Source organism: Oryctolagus cuniculus, chromosome 18, assembly GCF_964237555.1.
Source record: "Oryctolagus cuniculus chromosome 18, mOryCun1.1, whole genome shotgun sequence".
In the NCBI taxonomy this organism is placed as follows: domain Eukaryota; kingdom Metazoa; phylum Chordata; class Mammalia; order Lagomorpha; family Leporidae; genus Oryctolagus; species Oryctolagus cuniculus.
The window spans coordinates 952,928-970,347 of NC_091449.1; the positions used below are offsets into that span (position 1 = coordinate 952,928).

Here is a 17,420-nt window from a genome sequence, read left to right on the forward strand (position 1 = left end):
CAGAGTCCCAGAGTCCTTAGGCTCCTCTGGACTCCCACTGGGTTGCCTAGGCTACTGAATTGTAGTGACTCAGTTCCTTAGCTCTCCCCCATTGATATGTAAATCCAGAGAGGGGGCCTGCTCTTTGTCTCTTGGGAATTCTTCAAGCCTTGCAGCCTTGCAACCTTTGCAAGGTTAGGGGGAAGAGAAACCCCGAAGCTTTTTTTTCCTTCTTTCTGGTAGTGAGTTTGCTGCACTTTCCGGCCCCCCTCTAGATTCTGACCCCCGTTTCCCCACCAATGTCTCGGGTTATTGAGCTCACCTCCCCTTCCAGCACCGATGTGTGGACTCGGAGCCCTGAACGTCCCAAGTCTCCCTGCTGTTGTCTGTGTGGCATGCACTCCCCTTCGAGCACTGGTGCGCAGACCTTTCTCGGTCCTGCGGCTTGGCTTCCGCGCGGTGGGCGACCTTGTTCTCCCAGTAGGTCCTCTGATTCACGGCCACTGGATCCAGAGGAGTTTCCCCTGCAATATTTTCCTGGTTCTTTTTTCTGAGGCTACCGTAACTCCCCTTTTATTAAACTAAATTTTCCCGAGGCCGGCGCCGCGGCTCACTAGGCTAATCCTCCGCCTAGCGGCACCGGCACACCAGGTTCTAGTCCCGGTCGGGGCGCCGGATTCTGTTCCGGTTGCCCCTCTTCCAGGCCAGCTCTCTGCTGTGGCCAGGGAGTGCAGTGAAGGATGGCCCAGGTGCTTGGGCCCTGCACCCCATGGGAGACCAGGAAAAGCACCTGGCTCCTGGCTCCTGCCATCGGATCAGCGCGGTGCGCCGGTGGCCATTGGAGGGTGAACCAACGGCAAAGGAAGACCTTTCTCTCTGTCTCTCTCTCTCACTGTCCACTCTGCCTGTCAAAAATAAATAAATAAATAAATAAATAAAAGAAAGGTAAATTTTCCCGGACTATCAGTGCGCGCCCTCACTATTCCGCCATCTTGGCTCTGCCCCCCTATGAAAGAATCGATTTTCTAACGGGTGTAGAGACTAAAGGTTTGGTATTATTCTCTGAAAGACTGTGGCCTCAATCTGGACAGGATTTTATTTTTTATAATATACCTGCCTATCTAAAGATTTTGTTTATCCTGCTTACAGTCTGTTGAGCAATGGATTTTGTTGAAGTAGCATGTTTCTTCCCTGTGCTTAGCACATTTGTCATCTGTTCATATATTTCCACTTCCAACTTCTTTCCTTTTTCACTTCTGTGAACTTTAATCAATTGCATGGTAGTGCTTGAGAGAAATTTTTGTGTGTTTTATTTGATGGCTAAATTATTGTCTGCATTCTGTCTCTCCCTTCTCCTTTTCCTAGCAAGAGGTCACTCATTCCCAGGGATTTCTCCCTTTAGTTCCGGACAGAGTATTCTTAGCTTGGTGGGAAAAAAGTTTATAGTCATGAAATGCAATAGTAACTTCAAAAGTAAAAATATTCATCCTAGACTCTTCTGCTACCTTGAAGCTCTTTCTTAGTTTTGCAGCTGGTTCTACACTTTCCCAGTCTTCCTTCCTCCTTACCTACCAATGGTTTATTTTCTGGTTCTTTTGTAAGATCCTATTTCTTTGTCCACATCAAGAATAAGAACATTTCTCTAAATTATCTCTTCTAGGTTTTGCTGCCTCCCCACAACACATCCTCTGTCATCACTGGGCCATCTTTCCTGTAAAAGACAAATTTTGGAGATCACATCTCCATCCTGGATACTAGGCTCTGAAGAAAATGACTGTGTACCAGGACAGTGAGGTTGGATTGCTGAAAACATTATACTTCTTGACAAAGGTGACACTGGAGTGCTAACGTGAGCTTCTGCACATAGAGGGACGATGCGTGCTAAGGCAGATAAGAAAGTCCATGTTTATTTCTCAGTCTGATTGTCCATGAGAGCATTTCAGACCTGGAAAGCCCAAACACTGCGGTAAAAAATGTTCTACATGAAGGATCTCTGTGAGTGAGACCCCAGCAGAAAGAAGTGGCCAACAAAGAAGGATGTGCTTTTCTCTAAAGGAGGAGAGAACTTCCACTTTGCTTATGGCCTTGTCTAAATACTGACGGAGTTTGTGCACTCCAAAGGCTTTCACAGTCTAGGCAGCTCTTGTCAAGACCCTCGAGTAGTCACTGACATCATACATAAAAGAGTGTTAATTGTTAAATTAACAACACTGTGTATGAACTGCCCATGCAGGACATCTGTCCTCAATGAGTTGTATTTATGAGAGCTAACTGTAAAAATAGTTCACAGTTTTTGTGTGTTTGTTGTATATGTCTGTGCATATTGTTGTAATCTTTACTTAGTATAGAGTTGATCTTCTGTGTGCAAAGTTAATTAAAAATGAATCTTAATGGAGAATCTGACTGGGAAGGGGAAAGAGAGGAGGAGGAGCATGGGAGCGGGGGTGGGAGGGTGGGTTGGTGTTAAGAATAACTATATTCCTAAAATTGTACCTATGAAATTTGTAAACTTAAGGAGCAAATTAATTAATTAAAAAATAAATTTAGTGTTACTTATCATACTAAATTTTGAATTACTCCTCTACATATAAAATGAAGATACTAGGATTCCATACAAATGAAATAATTTAATGTTTTTCTTCATAATATTTTATGTTTTAGTTGGCATGAGCTATTCATGCTTTCAATATTTGCTTTCAAATATTTGCTGTGATAGTGTCATTGTACATTTGGGGCCAATGAAATAAGAGAGAATCTTTGGCTTCACTATTCTAATATACCACTGCAATTAGAATATATAATTAAATGTTGTGATAAATAATTATTTGGTCACCCATACTGTAACTTGAATTTCTGCACTTTCATACAAATACCAGAATAATTGGTTAGTTGGCAAAGGAACATTTAACCAAAACACTACAAATAGACAAGAAAACAATATATCATATAGGAACAAGGTGAATATGGATGAAAAGTCTTAGAAAAATCTGAAATAGCCGTGCGAGAAGATATACTCAACCAGCATCCAAATGCCTCTCAAGAAAATACAAATAATATATTCTTCTAGAAGTCATTACTAAGTGCGAAAAAAATGGGTAGAAGTAAGAAATGAACTTAAGCTTCCTTGATGAACTACATTAGCTCCATGTCTTTCCAGGACTTACTGGCTTTGCATGAACTACTGTCCTTGTGACTGCATGCCATCCAGGGCTCTGACCATGGGAATCATCTTTGTCTCTCAGACAGGAGTCGGATTCCTAGGAAACATCCTGCTCCTTCTCTGCTATGGCTTCCTTTCCTGCACTGGACGAGGGATAAAGCACATGGATTTGATTCTCCATAACCTAATTGTAGCCAACTGCTTGGTTCTGCTCTCGAGAGGCATTTCTCAGACCATGGCAGCTTTTGGGCTGAAATATTTCATGGACGATTTTGGATGCAAACTAGTTTTGTATGTTCACAGAGTGGCCAGAGGGGCGTCTCTGAGTGCAACTTCTCTCCTGAGTGGCTTCCAGGCCATCACAATCAGCCTTAGCAGCCCCCAGTGGATGGAGCTCAAGGTCAAAGCCCTCAAATCCATTCGACTTTCCATTCTGCTCTGCTGGACCCTTCACCTGTTGGTGAATAGTATTGTTCCTATGTATATTATAGTGATGGGGGAGAGCAACAACAACACAGAGAAAAGAGATTTAGTTTTCTGCTCTGGCTTAGTAATTGACAAAAGTATATCCTTATTGTATTCCATGATGTTTTCCTTCATTGACGTGCTGTGTTTGGTGTTGATGGTTTGGGCCAGTGGCTGCATGTTGATCATTTTGTACAGACATAAGCAGAAGGTGCTACACATTCACAGCAAAAGCCTCTCTCCCAAATGCTCCCCAGAGACAAGAGCCACCCACAGCATCCTGATGCTAGTGAGCACATTTTTCTGTTGTTATGCACTGTCTTCCTTCTTTACTTTCTATATGACCCTCTTTGATAAACCCAGCTGGTGGCTGGTGAATACCTCTGTCCTTATGGGTTCATCTTTCCCCTGTGTTAGCCCCTTTGTGCTCATCAGCAGAGACCCCCGCGTCTCTAGGCTGTGGTATACGTGTGGCACAAAGATCAATGATTTTCATAAACAGGTCATAGCATGAAAATCCAGCATACTGTCCATGTATCAGTTCACCCTTCCATATTTTATATAGGATTTTCATTTGCTAAATCAGTTAGTGGAAAGGTTCAAATCAAGACAGACTGAACGTGAATACATAATTATTTCATTTAGCAGATAGCCAGGCATGGAACAAGGAAGGAGGGGCTTCTCATTTCTACTTTGCCCACATCAAATAAGGGTGTTTCTCTTCAGTCTTTGTCCTCCTGTGTCCTTAGCTCCATACAAATTCTAGTAAATCTTCCCTTTACCATTTGCTTCTTTTAAAATCCTCATCTGATGTATTATGACAGTAATGTCTACTCTCAGTTTTACTTCTTTGATTAAATACCTAAAATGAACTCCAAAATTATAAGACTCCTTCCTTCATTCTGACTCTTTGAGGGGTATCAAAAGACTGTGAATATATTTATGATACAGTTTTCCTTCCTTGGTTCATTGGAGGAATTCTAAGTGATTTGAGATTGAAGAAGTCGCTATCATTGATTCTATAAGCATGTTAAGTTGTATACCCTCAGACAAATTCCGAACACAATTCCACAAGTCCAGCTAGAACAGTATTCTGGAGAAAAATATAGTGGAAGAATATTGTCTTCATTCCTCAAAGGAAAGTTATGTGTAAACCAATTGGAAAACCCAGAGAAAAAGAAGGAAAAGTTTCTCTGGGACTGGGATGACATTTTTGTGAACATGGTTTTTCTTTTTTTTAAGATTTATTTATTTATAAGTTAGAGTTATACAGAGAGAGGAGCAGCAGAGAGAGAGAGAGAGAGAGAGAGAGAGAGAGGTCTTCCATCTGATGGTTCTCTCCCTTCTTGGCCACAAGTGCCATGGCTGCGCTGATCCAAAGCCAGTAGTCAGGAGCTTCGCCCAGGTCTCCCACTTGGGTGCAAGGGCGCAAGTACTTCGGCCATTTTCTACTGCTTTCCCAGTCCATAGCAGAGAGCTGGATCAGAAGTGGAGCAGCTGGGTTTCTGACTGGCACACATATGGGATGCCGGTGCTTCAGGCCAGGGTGTTAACCCATTGCAGCACGTGAACAGGGTCTTTCTAACTGAGATTGTGGACAACAAATTGTGATATAACTGAATGGCACATCACTCTGACAAAGCAGAGGAAAACAATGTGCATCACAAGGTTAAAACTTTTCCAGAAGCTCTCAGGCAAAGATGTTAATTTTGATTCCAGAATGTCAATGTGCAATAAATTGATAAATGAAATCTCCTATGTTTTACAAAATGTTGACACCACTGAAAGCTATTATTTGCATCCAGCTAATTTATCTAGAAATTGAAGAGGCAGGAATAACTAGAAGAATGCAGGTTTGCCTTTTTTTTTAAAAGATTTATTTATTTGAAAGTCATTACAGAGACAGCTTCCATCTGCTGGTTAACTTCCCAAATGACCCCAACAATCAGTGCTGGGCCAAGCTGAAGCCAGGAGCTTCTTCCTGGTCTCCTATATGGGTATCATGGACCCAAACACTTGAGTCATCTTCTGCCACTTTTCCCAGGACATTAGCATGGAACTGGAATAGAAGCGAGGCAGCCAGGAGTGAACCAGTGCCCATATGGGATGCTGCTGCTGCAGGTGCTGGCTTTACCTGCTACTCCACACTCTGGCCCCAGAATGTCTGTAATCCATGAAAAAGACCAGGTGAAAGTGAACGATGACATGAGGGCATTAAGGTACAGGGAGCAACAGAGGGAAGTTGAGCACAAAGCAAGGCTGTGTTTCTGGCTGATCTGAGTTTTGTCTCCCAACCAGGATTCTGGTTTATTTCTCAGAAATATGCACAGTCACAGCCTTGAAGAATAAGACAAAGCAAGTGAAAAGGAGAGAACTGCCAGTGTGTTATAAATGGTTCATGATCAAGTCAATGCCTTTATTTGTTACATCCATATACTCCTTAAGCACCTAAAGTACATAATATATTATTCTTCATGCATGTGATGTATCAGAGAAGTGAAAGACAGCTAGGAAAGAAACTTCCTGTATTGCAGCAATATTGTAATTGAGAATGGGACAGCAGACAAAATGTCAATAACAGATTAATTATGCAGTGTGCTACATGATGAGTGCCTTGGTCTGGGAGAATCTGATTAGGGGATGAGCAGGGAATGAGAAGATGCATTATTTAAAAATTTATTTGAAAGGTAGTTTTACAGAGAGAGAGAGAAAGAGAGAGAGAGAGAGAAAGGTCTTCCTTCCATTGGTTCACTCTCCAAATAGCCACAACGGCTGTAGCTATGCCGATCAGAAGCCAGGAGCCAGGAGTTTCTTCCTGGTCTCCCATGCGAGTGCAGGGCCCAAGAACTTGGACCATCTTCCACTGCTTTCTGAGGCCATAGCAGAGAGCAGGGTTGGAAGTGGAGCAGCCAGGTCTTGAACTGGAACCCATAGGGGATGCCAGCGTGCAGGCGGCAGCTTTACTGGCTACGCCAGCACTGGCCCCATCCCATCAATCTTGAACATGTGTACTTTTCAAGAACCCTCAGAAAAATATCTCATATAGATATTTATCAGGGTTCCAAAGCTAGAAAAAGAAAAATAGAATTAAATTTTCACACAATATTTCTTACTAGGTTTTCTAAGAAATATCCAATTTCCATAAAAATCGATATCTTACCCAAAAGGAAGATCCACTTATAAAATGACATTTCCATAAGACAGAGTCTGTCATGATTACGGAATACATGTGGACAGGTGAAATAAATGCAGACTCGGCCTGCGAGGTCCACAGAGCTGGGGTGGGGCAATGCATTTTTCAAAAAGGAGCAGCAGAGACAAGTTATGGCAAACGTGTCCCTTTTATTAACCATCAAGCTCCCCTTTTAAAGGGCAGGCAGCTAATTCAGGGCAACACTAATCCTGTAGGATAGAGGCAATACTGGCACTGCTATGTTTCTCCAGTCAGCTTGAAGGTCACTTGGCTACAGTAGCTTTCCAGGAGGTCCTACTGGGTCTGGGCTTCACCCGGGTGCTGTTTCCCTGACTGGTAATTACAAGACCCTTCAACAGGGATGGGAAGGAGGTGGGGGAAATGTGCCTGGTGCTCCTGCCACCTGCAACAGTCAGGCCATCCTGGGAGGTGTGGTGTACCACACCGTCCTTACCCATGCATGGGGGAGGCAGGCAATCCCCCAGCTAGGCACAGAATCACCCAGAGTGACAGTGCTGTCATGATTATGGAATGTGCGGGGACAAGTGAATTAAAGACGGGCCAGTATGAAGTCAACTCTTTCTAGGAAATAACTATCATTTCACTTGGAGCTGCCATGACCATGTCTAAATGGGGACTTGTGTTTGCCTCAGGAGAAACCATGTGCAGCAATCATGTGAGGGCACAGCCAAAAGATGTGGTAAACCAGGAAGCTTTCCCTCAACAGGCACCAAACCCACTGCCGCCTTGAACTCGGACTTCCAACCACCAGAGTTGGTGCAGAAGGTACTCTTCTTTGTCCAGTCTCTCACCCAGGCCTAGAAAAAGGCCTAGACCTAGACCAGGTTGCCCCAGATGCCACCTGGGACAGAAATCAGAGAATAGAATAGGAGGAGCTAGCACAGGGATTTTCATTAAGTAGCACCAAAGAATGACTTTTGGGGTGGAAATGCATCACCAACTCTGCCCCAATCACTTGCTGGGACTGTCTAAACTGCCTACAGCCTCTCACAGATCTTTCTCATTTCCACACTACTTCTTGCACTGTTCCAGAATCTTGCCTTTGTTAGCTGAGATTTCAAGTTCTTGCACAAGACCTGGAGTTTTTCCATAACAGTGTTCAGCAAGAAGTTGCCAAGTGCAGCGTGAATGCCCAGATGGTGAAGCCCAGTGCCTAGGAGCCGTAGTGGTCAAGTTCAGCATCTCCCAGGCATGTCTGGAGCTGACATGAACTTTGACCTTAAGGCTCAACTCAGGGAACTGTAGATCATGGTGGTTGGAAATCAAAGTTGGTGGTGGTCGGAAAGGGATCATATTCTTTGTTCCTGTTCCTCAACTGAAACCTCCAGAAAATCCAAGTCCAGCTGGTATGTGAACTGGGGAAAACTTCAGTGGGAAGAGTATTGTCTTCATTCCTCAAGGGTGAGTTTTGCCTGAGCCAACTGGAAAAACCTAGAGAAAAAGAAGCAGAAGCTTCCCTGGGGCCACACTCCTTGCCCTCCTTGCAGACGTGAGTTTCCTGAGTGAAATAATGGACCACAAGATCCACGTGTGATTGGATGGCAGCTAGCTTGCAAAGTTGTCTGAACAAAGCAAGATAGAACAGTGTGCAAAACAAGGCTGAAATTTTTCTGGTGTCTGTAAGATGTTAATTTTGAATTCCCAGAGTTTCAATCGCCAAAACATGACTAATTAATGTATCATTCACATTTTTTTAAGAATGCAAACTGTTGATATCACAGAAAGCTGTTATTCTAAACTAGTTAATTTATCCAGAGATAGATGAGGCAAGAATGAAAAAGAGAATGCATTTTGTAATACATGAAAGAGACTGGTGCTGTGGCATAGTGGGTAAAGCCACCACCTGCAGTTCTGGCATCCCATATGGGTGCTGGTGTGAGTCCCGGCTGCTCCACTTCTGATCCAGCTCTCTGCCATGGCCTGGGAAAGCAATGGAGGATGGCCCAAGTCCTTGGGCCCCTGCACCCATATGAAGGACCATGGGGAGGCTCCTGATCCTGGCTTTGTATCAGTAGCACTTACAGACACTACAAAGTGAATGAAGTGTGTCCCAGACCTTACTGGTCTTCCCATCCGTGTGATCTCTGTGACTGCTGTACCAAAAATCTTTTCTTGCCGCTCTTGCAGGCATTGGGCCTGGAGACCCTGAATGGATCCTAGGCCCAGGATTCTGAATCCAACTTGGGGGTTCCATGGAGTGGTTCCTGCTATTAGCAAACAATGGAATGGATTATAGAAGTTTGTTCCTGGAATAGGAACATGTGTATGCAGGTGGTTCCAGGTGAGGCTGTGTTGCTTCAGGGAACTTCAAGTCTCCTTTCCTAATAGAACAGAGGGCAGAACTGTTCTGGAGATGATGGAGGCAAAGGGAGGTTTGGTGCAGAGAAGGGAGGTGGCCTGACCCAGGTCTCATAGGCTCTTTACACCTGAGTGTGGAGAACAGCCTTTGCGAGTGAAGAGACAGCAAGATGAGGGAGGAGACTACTGCAGTAATCCAGAGAGTCTTTCTTTTTTTTTTTTTTTTTGAATTTATTTGACAGGTAAAGTTATAGACAGTGAGAGAGAGAGAGAGAGAGAAAACAGAAAGGTCTTCACTCCCCAAATGGCCACTATGGCCAGAGCTGCTCTGATCTGAAACCAGGAGCCAGGTGCTTCTTCCCAGTCTCCCATGTGGGTGCAGGGCCCAAGCACTTGTGCCATCCTCCACTGCCTTCCCGGGCCACAGCAGAGAGCTGGATTGGAAGAGGAGCAGCCAGGTCTAGAACCCGGTGGCCATATGGGATGCCGGCACCGCAGGCAGAGGATTGACCAAGTGAGCCATGGCGCTGGCTCCCAGATGAGTCTTGATGGTGTAACCATTGTAGTAGCTGTGGAAGTGGTAGAAATGGTTGCATTCTGGCTCATAATTTTGTATAGGTCTGCTCTGATTTTCTACTTTTGCGAATGAGAGAGAAAAAGGGGATGACTGAAAGATTTTTGCATTCATTAGTTGGAGTATAGAAGCTCCATCTCCTGGGATGAGAAAGTAACTAATAGGAATAATTTTCACTGAGAACATCATAAGTTTATTTTGGGCATATTAAAGATATGAGGTATTTGAGGATGAGTAGAGGTATCAAGGGTGGAGGGATAGACACATCAATCTGCAATTTAGGTGTGGGGTTCAGGACTGAGACATCTTCTAAGAGCAGCTGATAGTGCATGGGCCAGTATGGAGCTGTTGGTCTTAGTTCAGACGGTTAACAATAACATATATACTGTTGGTTTAAACAACAAAAATGTGTTTCTCACAGTTTGGAAGCTGGGAAGCCCAAGACCAAGGTGTCAGAGTTTTGGTTTGTGGTAAGAGCTCCTTTCCTGGCTTGCAATAGCTACTTTCCTGTATACTCACATGGTCTTTCCTGGGAGGGATTCTGTGGATAGAGCAAGATTTTTTTTTTCTTCTTAAAAAGGTGCTAATCCCATAATGAGGGTCTCATTTTCTTTTTAAAATATTTATTATTTATTTATTTGAAAGGCAGAGAGAGAGAGGAAGAGAGGAAGAAAGGAAGAAAGAGGTAGAGAGAGAGAGAGAGAGAGAGAGAGAGAGAGAGAGAGAGAGAATTGATCTTCCATCTCCTGGTTCACTCCTCAAACATCAGGGCTAGTCTAAGCAGAAGCCAAGAGCCAGGAACACCATCCTGATCTCCTGCATGGGTGACAGGTCCAAGTACTTGGATCATCTCCTGATTTTTCAGGCCCATTAGCAGATCAGATGCAAAGCATCTGGACTGAAACCTACACTCTGGCGAGGGATGTTGACATCGCAAGCAACAGCTTAACCCACTGCAACACAGTGTCAGTCCGAGGGTTTCACATTCTTGACCTATTCTAAATTTATCATCAAAGGTACTTGCTCTAAATACTATCACATTGTATTGGGCTTTATTGTGTTAGTGCTTCAATATATGAACTTTAGGAGGACACAGACATTGAGCTCATAAAAGTATGGGGTCACAATCAGTAGAGGGACTCCTATTAATGATATTAATGTTCTTAGAAGGTGAGGAAGGGGAGCGATGGAGGCCACAACTGTATCATAGCTGGGTACCTGGATGAGCACTGTAGATGTCAGAAATACAGATACAGAAGAGAAGTGGCCATTGCACAGTGTGGGAAAGAGGATGACCTTGTGGGTGGCCATAGCTTCTGAGCCATGAGCAAGCATGATATAGATGTGGAGGCTCACAAGGATATCATCTTATTTGCTGCTTTGTAGACCTGCAGGGATTTTATCACGATATTTGTTGTGTCTGGTGAGTAGGTTGTATTAGGGGCACAAGTGGTCATTTGAAAGGGTCACTATATGTGGGGTAGAGGGTCATTCAGCCAAGGTTGTGGATTCGGGTTAGGAGGAGAGGAAGGCAGATAGTGATAATTGAATGACAAGTTAGAATGGACAATGGGTTTCTGAAATCTGCTGATGGTTCTTACTGTGGAAGTTAATGTAAGGAACAGAGTGAGGCAGAGAGACCCTTACAGTTGGATTCAGGGCCATGTCTGACAGTGGGGACCATCATGGCTCTGGGTAGTCCTGAATCTTGTTTGAATTTGCAAGCATCTGTGGATGAGTAATGCTAAGTGACATGTCAGAAGCCATGGAGATGCTGCCAGTTTGGATGGTGGAGAGGGGGACTAGGAATGCAGCTATGTGAGGGAAGTGTGGTAGAAAGAGTGGTGTGCTGGGTGGAGAAAGGGGTGTTCAAGGGTTTTCTGTCACTGAGAACATAAGGATGGAAGATAAACCCAGACCCTTGGTTGTATCTAGGAATTACAATCTGTGGTGTTCCAGGAAAATTGCCTAGTGAGAGGGGGTGCTTCTTTGTGTGCCTGGTTCTGGGCTTAAATATTTGTCCACCTGCCTATTATTGTAGTGGGAGGGCCCAGTGATCAATGAGACCATGAGGACAGGGTGGGCACCCATGGCACTGGGACCTGGTATCTCCTATGAGATGGGGAGATGGGCATGAAGAAAACGAGGAAGGAAGGATGAGCATCTGTAAACACTGGGGTTCTTTCTTTCTTTCTTTTTGACAGGCAGAGTGGACAGTGAGAGACATAGAGGAAGGTCTTCCTTTTTCTGTTGGTTCACCCCCCAATGGCTGCCATGGCTGGCGCGCTGCGGCCTGCACACCGTGCTGATCCGAAGCCAGGAGCCAGGTGCTTCTCCTGGTCTCCCATGCAGGTGCAGGGCCCAAGCACTTGGGCCATCCTTCACTGCACTCCTGGGCCAGAGCAGAGAGCTGGACTGAAAAGGAGCAACTGGGACAGAATCTGGCGCCCCGACCGGGACTAGAACCCAGTGTGCCGGTGCTGCAGGTGGAGGATTAGCCTATTGAGCCATGGCACTGGCCAACACTGACGTTCTTAAGAAAGAAGCTGACCATGGAATGTCCTGATCATGGCAAGGCCATGTAACTCTGAGGAGCGACAGCTGCTGGCTGAGACTCGGAGACTCCTGTACCACACTGTGATGCTGGAGAACTTGGCCCTGATAGCATCTCCTGGAAGCCACTCATATTTCTCCCAGTGTCCTTTGCTGTCTTTCCCTGTGTCCCAGAGGCAGTCCTTACCATCCTTAGCACTGGGGGACTCTGAGCTCTACTCAAGTTGCCACTTTCCTGGCACATGTCGCAGAGGGAGGAGAGGATGGTCTCTGGTTTCCTCATCAGGAATCAGCCTTCACCAGGACATTGGTTGCTAATGAAATGGGCGTGCGGTGCTGAAGGGTACAGGTCTGTGGGTGCTGTGACAAGCTTTGAGCCCTGTCCCAACATCTCTGCTGGGTCCATGTGTTCAGGAAAGTATCTGAGCATCAGGAAGCTTGCAGTCAGTGTGGTGGACCCTTCTGGCCCTCTCGCTGGCAAGATGCCTCTGTCCAGACCTGAGGGACCTCTGTACTTCAGCTAACATGTCCATTTTTACCTATGTCAGGAGTCGCAGGTGTTGTTCATTCTGGTTATGACTTACATGTCCTAAGAGCTTTTCTTGAAATGTTTTCCTTCAAGATTTTATTATTGTAGTCTTATTTTTTTTTATCTGTGGTTTATTGTGTGCCGAGTTCTTTGAGCCCTGCTGATGTCTTATCTCTCTACTCTTTTCTCTTAGGGCTTGTATCAGGCAGGCCCATGTAGTTGCACAACTAGCATTGCAGGGTGGCTTGACATTTTCCTGAACTGTCATATTTCATCTGTAGCTTTCAATAACTCACTCTTGTACCTTTCTGGCCTGTATCACTCCTGCCTCCCCAGTAGCTTCTTCAGTGTTGTCTAATATCAACCTTTACGTCAGTGTTGTGAGCTGGGCACAAATCCAGGTACCCGAGTCCTTTTGGATTTCCCTGGGTCTAGCTACCAGTAATTCTGTGCCTCATACTCATTATATCAGCAGCCAAGCAGCTGGACACCTGCTCTCCTCTCTGAAAGGTGAACCATTTCTGTGTCCTTTTCCAGTGGGGCCTCATCCATGCTGTGATCGTTAGAGACCCTGTCCTCAGACTGCTGGCTCCCGAGTCCAAGAAGCATTCCCATGAGCAGTCTTCGGTGTTGGCCACATTTTTGGTGGTACGTCTCCCTGCCACCAAAACCTGCCTCTCCTTCATCAACAGAATCTGCAGAGGGAGCATCACAGGTCAGAACTCCCAGGGCAGGTCCACCCACCAGACCTCGGCCCCTGGCACACGTGTCACACACGTGTCACAGTCATGACAGACATGTTGCAGTTGCCTGTACTCTAAGCAAAATCCTCTGGGTAGAACCTGTACTTAGGTGAGGCATCAAGAGGCTTCTGGTTGAGTGAAACCTTGCCCTGCTCCAGGGTGATAGTGGAGAGAAACTTGTCAAGTGCACATGGACAGGGCTGCGTTTGTGAAGAGCTGCAGAGTTCAGTGTGATAAGGCAGCCCTTTACCTGTGGGGAGGTCTGAAATAACTTTCCAGGCACTTCAGCCTTCTGCACAACCAGGCCACTCCCAGCAGTGAGAAGCAATGCGGTAGCATTAACTGTGAGGAGTCTTTTAACATAGGGAAAAAAAATCATTACCAATGAGGTAAATACAAAATAGCTTCAGTACCGGACACAAACTTCTGCACAATGAAGTCTGCTACAGAAAGAGTGCTGAGTGTAGCAAATGTAGCAGATGTGGGGACCTTCAGCTGCAAATACATACTAGCTCGGCACCAGCAAATTCACTGCAGAGAAAGGACATATGACTGCAGTGCCTGTGGGGGATTCTGTAGGTACAAATCTCTCCTTAAACACCACTGGAGTGTTTTCACAGGCTCAAAGCCATACAAGTGCATTTAGTGTGAGAAGTGTTTTATTGAGACATGTGTTGTCATTGAACCACCAATACCTGGATGTATCCTGACGTCTTTGAGATGATCACAGCCCAGTTTTTCTGGGCCTGGCTGATTTCACTCAGCACTGTGAACTCCAATTCCATCCATTTGTTGCCAGCTTCAGGATTTCATTGTTTTTACGGATGAATAATAATCCCTTGTGTGTGTATATACCACATTTTCTTTGTTCATTTATGAATTGGTGGGCATCTGGGGTTGATTCCACATGTCTGCTATTTTGAATACTGCTGCAGTAATCTCAGAAGTACAGATATCTTTTTGTATGTTAACTTTATTTACTTTGAATATATTCCAAGAACTGGAATAGTTGGGTCATATAGAAGTATTTTTATTTTTATTTTTGGAATCTTCATACTATTTTACATTGTTTGTATATATTACATTTTATTTACCCATTCACCCATCAATGGGCTCTTGGATTGCTTCCACATTTTATGTATTGTGAATAATTCTGCTAATGAGCATATGTGTACAAATACCTTTTCTTTTTTTTTAAGATTTATTTATTTCTTTGAAAGTCAGAGTTACACAGAGAGAGAATGAGAGGCAGAGAGAGAGAGAGAGATCTTCCAACTGCTGGTTCACTCCCCAGTTCGCCAAAGTGGCCAGAGGTGAGCTGATCAGAAGCTAGGAGGCAGGAGCGTCTTCCAGGTCTCCCATGCAGGTACAGGGACCCAAGGACTTGGGCCATCTTCCACTGCTTTCCCAGGACATAGCAGAGAGCTGGTTCAGAAGTGGAGCAGCTGAAACTCAAACCGGCACCCATATGGGATGCTGGTATTGCAGGCGGCAGCTTTACCCACTATGCCATAGCACTGGCCCCTAAATACCTTTTCAATTTTTCAGTACTTTGATATATATATATTAAATATATATATATACATGAAATATATATGGAATTCATATATATGAAATCATTGAATGAAATGGAAATTCTATTTTGATGCTTTTAAGGAGCTGCCACACTGTTTTCCATAGCCATTGAACCATTTTATGTTCCCACCAATAGTGCACAGTAGGTTCCAGTTACTCCATCTTCTTGTTAACATTTGTTATTTTATGTTTTTTTTTTAAATAGTAACCATGCTAATAGGTATGAGGTGATATCTAGTTAGATGATACTTTAGAACCACACAAAGCTGCCTCAATGTAGGTATGAAGCAACTAGAAAATTGGAAATTTACTTGGTGAGGGAGATAAGTATACACTATAGCAAAAGCTGAAGTAAGAGTTTACTGAACAACAACCAAAAAAGAGTGTATTGAACATAATTTACCACATTTATGAAGCAGAAAGGAGCAGACGGAATGAGAAGAGTCTGATTCAGAGGGAGAATGTGAAGGATTTATGCTATTAGAATCACAAGATGTCAAAGCAGTTGGGTCTAGGCGGGGTTTAAGTGAAGGAGGCTGGCAGTGGGGATTTATGCTCTGAGAATGGATGGCACAAGGCTCCGCATCCAGTGCACCACGAGACTCATAAAATAACAGTGAGCCCCAGGCTGCGTCCTGTCTGGATCTGTACACATTATTTCACTCAATAAAGCTATTTTCTTTCCCTGCCATGCCTTGTGTGTATCCCATTTAAGTCCTTTACTCTTTTTTTTTTTAAAGATTTATTTATCAGAAACAGAGAGAGAGAGAGAGTTTTTCCATCCCCTGATTCACTCCCCAGATGACCACTATGGCCAGAGCTGGGCCAATCCAAAGCCAGGAGCCAGGAGCTTCTTCCAGGTCTCTCTTGCTGATGGGACTTGGGCCATCTTCCACTGCTTTCCCAGGCCATAAAAGAGAGCTGGATGGGAAGTGGAGCAGCCGGGACTCCAACTGGTGCCCATTTGGGATGCTGGCTCCACAGGTGGCAGCCTCACCTGCCATGCCACAGCACTGACCCCTAAGTCTTTTACTCTTTATTCCCTTCTGACCCAAGCTGTACTCACCCTACCTTGTGGAATTTACCCCCATGGAGAACAGGCACTGGCTGTTTATTCAAGGAAGTCAGCCATGATGGTTTGCATTTGGCAGAGACCCAGTAGCAGGCAGAGGAGTCAGAATGTTTCATAGTGGAAATGTTGTGCTGATTAAAGGTGGGGTCACAAGGAGCTGGGAGAAACTCTGATCGGTGAGGGTGGCATGTTTGGCTTTCTTCAGTTGGTCTGAAGTAAGTATGAAGTGGGGATACAATTAGGGCAGCAGTTAGTGATTGATAAATCTTGGCCACGTGAGTCTGGTAGCTACAGAGACTGTCATTTGGCTTGCTGAACTGGGTTGCTGCAAGTCCGAGTTCTATATTAGGGTACGGAATGGCTGTCCTCTGGCTGCATATTCAGTCTCTTACCTCCATGGAGCACCCTGGGGTCTCCTCTTCTGGAGTTCTCATCACACAACAGCTCTTTCTTTGTGTATCTCCACAGTCCAAAGTGTAAGCTCCTGTAAGGCAGGAAGTACACCTGACACACACATCAGCTGACTTTAGACTCCAGCATATTTTTGACATATAGTGATCTCAAGGAAAATATGGGGACTAGGAGTTCATTTTATGTATTAAATCAAATGAATAAAACTGAGAGTAGACTTTATTATCATAATGTCTCAAGTACAGATTTTTAAAGGATAGCAGAGCTAAGGGAAGATTTAGTAGGCCTTGTAAGGAGGAAAGGGCACATAAGGACAAAGACTGAGAGAAAAGCACCCAATTCTACTATGCCCCTTATTACATGTGAGCACTGCAGAGCAGAAATAAGAAACGCTTCCATTGGGGCCAGCGCTGTGGTGCAGTGGGTTAACGTCCTGGCCTGAAGTGCCAGCATCCCATATGGGCACCGGTTCGAGACCCGGCTGCTCCACTTGCGATCCAGCTCTCTGCTATGGCCTGGGAAAGCAGTAGAAGATGGCCCAACTTCTTTGGCCCTTGCCACGATGTGGGAGACCCGGAAGAAGCTCCTGGCTCCTGGCTTCGGATTGGTGCAGTTCCGGCCGTTGCTGCCAATTGGGGAGAGAACATCAGATGGAAGACCTCTCTGTCCTTCTGCCTCTCCTCTCTCTTTGTAACTCAGACTTTCAAATAAATAAATAAATCTCTAAAAAGAAAAAAAGAAAAAAAAAGAAACCCTTCCATGATTTATGCTGGGCTATTTCCTAAGTGACAAACAATTTTGTGATCAAGCTCAGTCTTTCTATCTTGTTTCTGATAATAATTGATCA

General features: G+C 44.6%; 2 protein-coding genes and 1 long non-coding RNA gene across 4 annotated transcripts in view; all 3 read left to right on the plus strand.

Annotated features, from left to right (window-relative positions):
- Nucleotides 1–17,420, plus strand: part of LOC138846755 (uncharacterized) — a 179,197-nt gene that overhangs the window by 87,734 nt on the left and 74,043 nt on the right. The window contains exon 3 of the long non-coding RNA XR_011384290.1: nt 1,640–1,809. This is a non-coding gene — a long non-coding RNA (uncharacterized lncRNA). The remainder of the gene's footprint in view (nt 1–1,639; nt 1,810–17,420) is intronic.
- On the plus strand, nt 3,023–4,120 carry LOC138846751 (vomeronasal type-1 receptor 4-like). The gene has a single exon (XM_070063396.1). The coding sequence runs from the start codon at nt 3,153–3,155 to the stop codon at nt 4,116–4,118; it is 966 nt and encodes a 321-aa protein (XP_069919497.1). The 5' UTR covers nt 3,023–3,152; the 3' UTR covers nt 4,119–4,120.
- Nucleotides 5,209–17,420, plus strand: part of LOC138846749 (vomeronasal type-1 receptor 4-like) — a 73,251-nt gene continuing 61,039 nt past the window's right edge. The window contains exons 1-3 of one of the 2 annotated variants that reach the window (XM_070063390.1): nt 5,209–9,358; nt 10,112–10,160; nt 13,310–13,487. The gene's annotated coding sequence lies outside the window, so the exon portion shown is untranslated. The other variant, XM_070063392.1, reaches the window with a different exon arrangement.

Coding starts and splice junctions, on each gene's coding strand:
- LOC138846751 (XM_070063396.1), top strand. CDS start 3,153: ATGAACTACTGTCCTTGTGACTGCATGCCATCCAGGGCTCTGACCATG.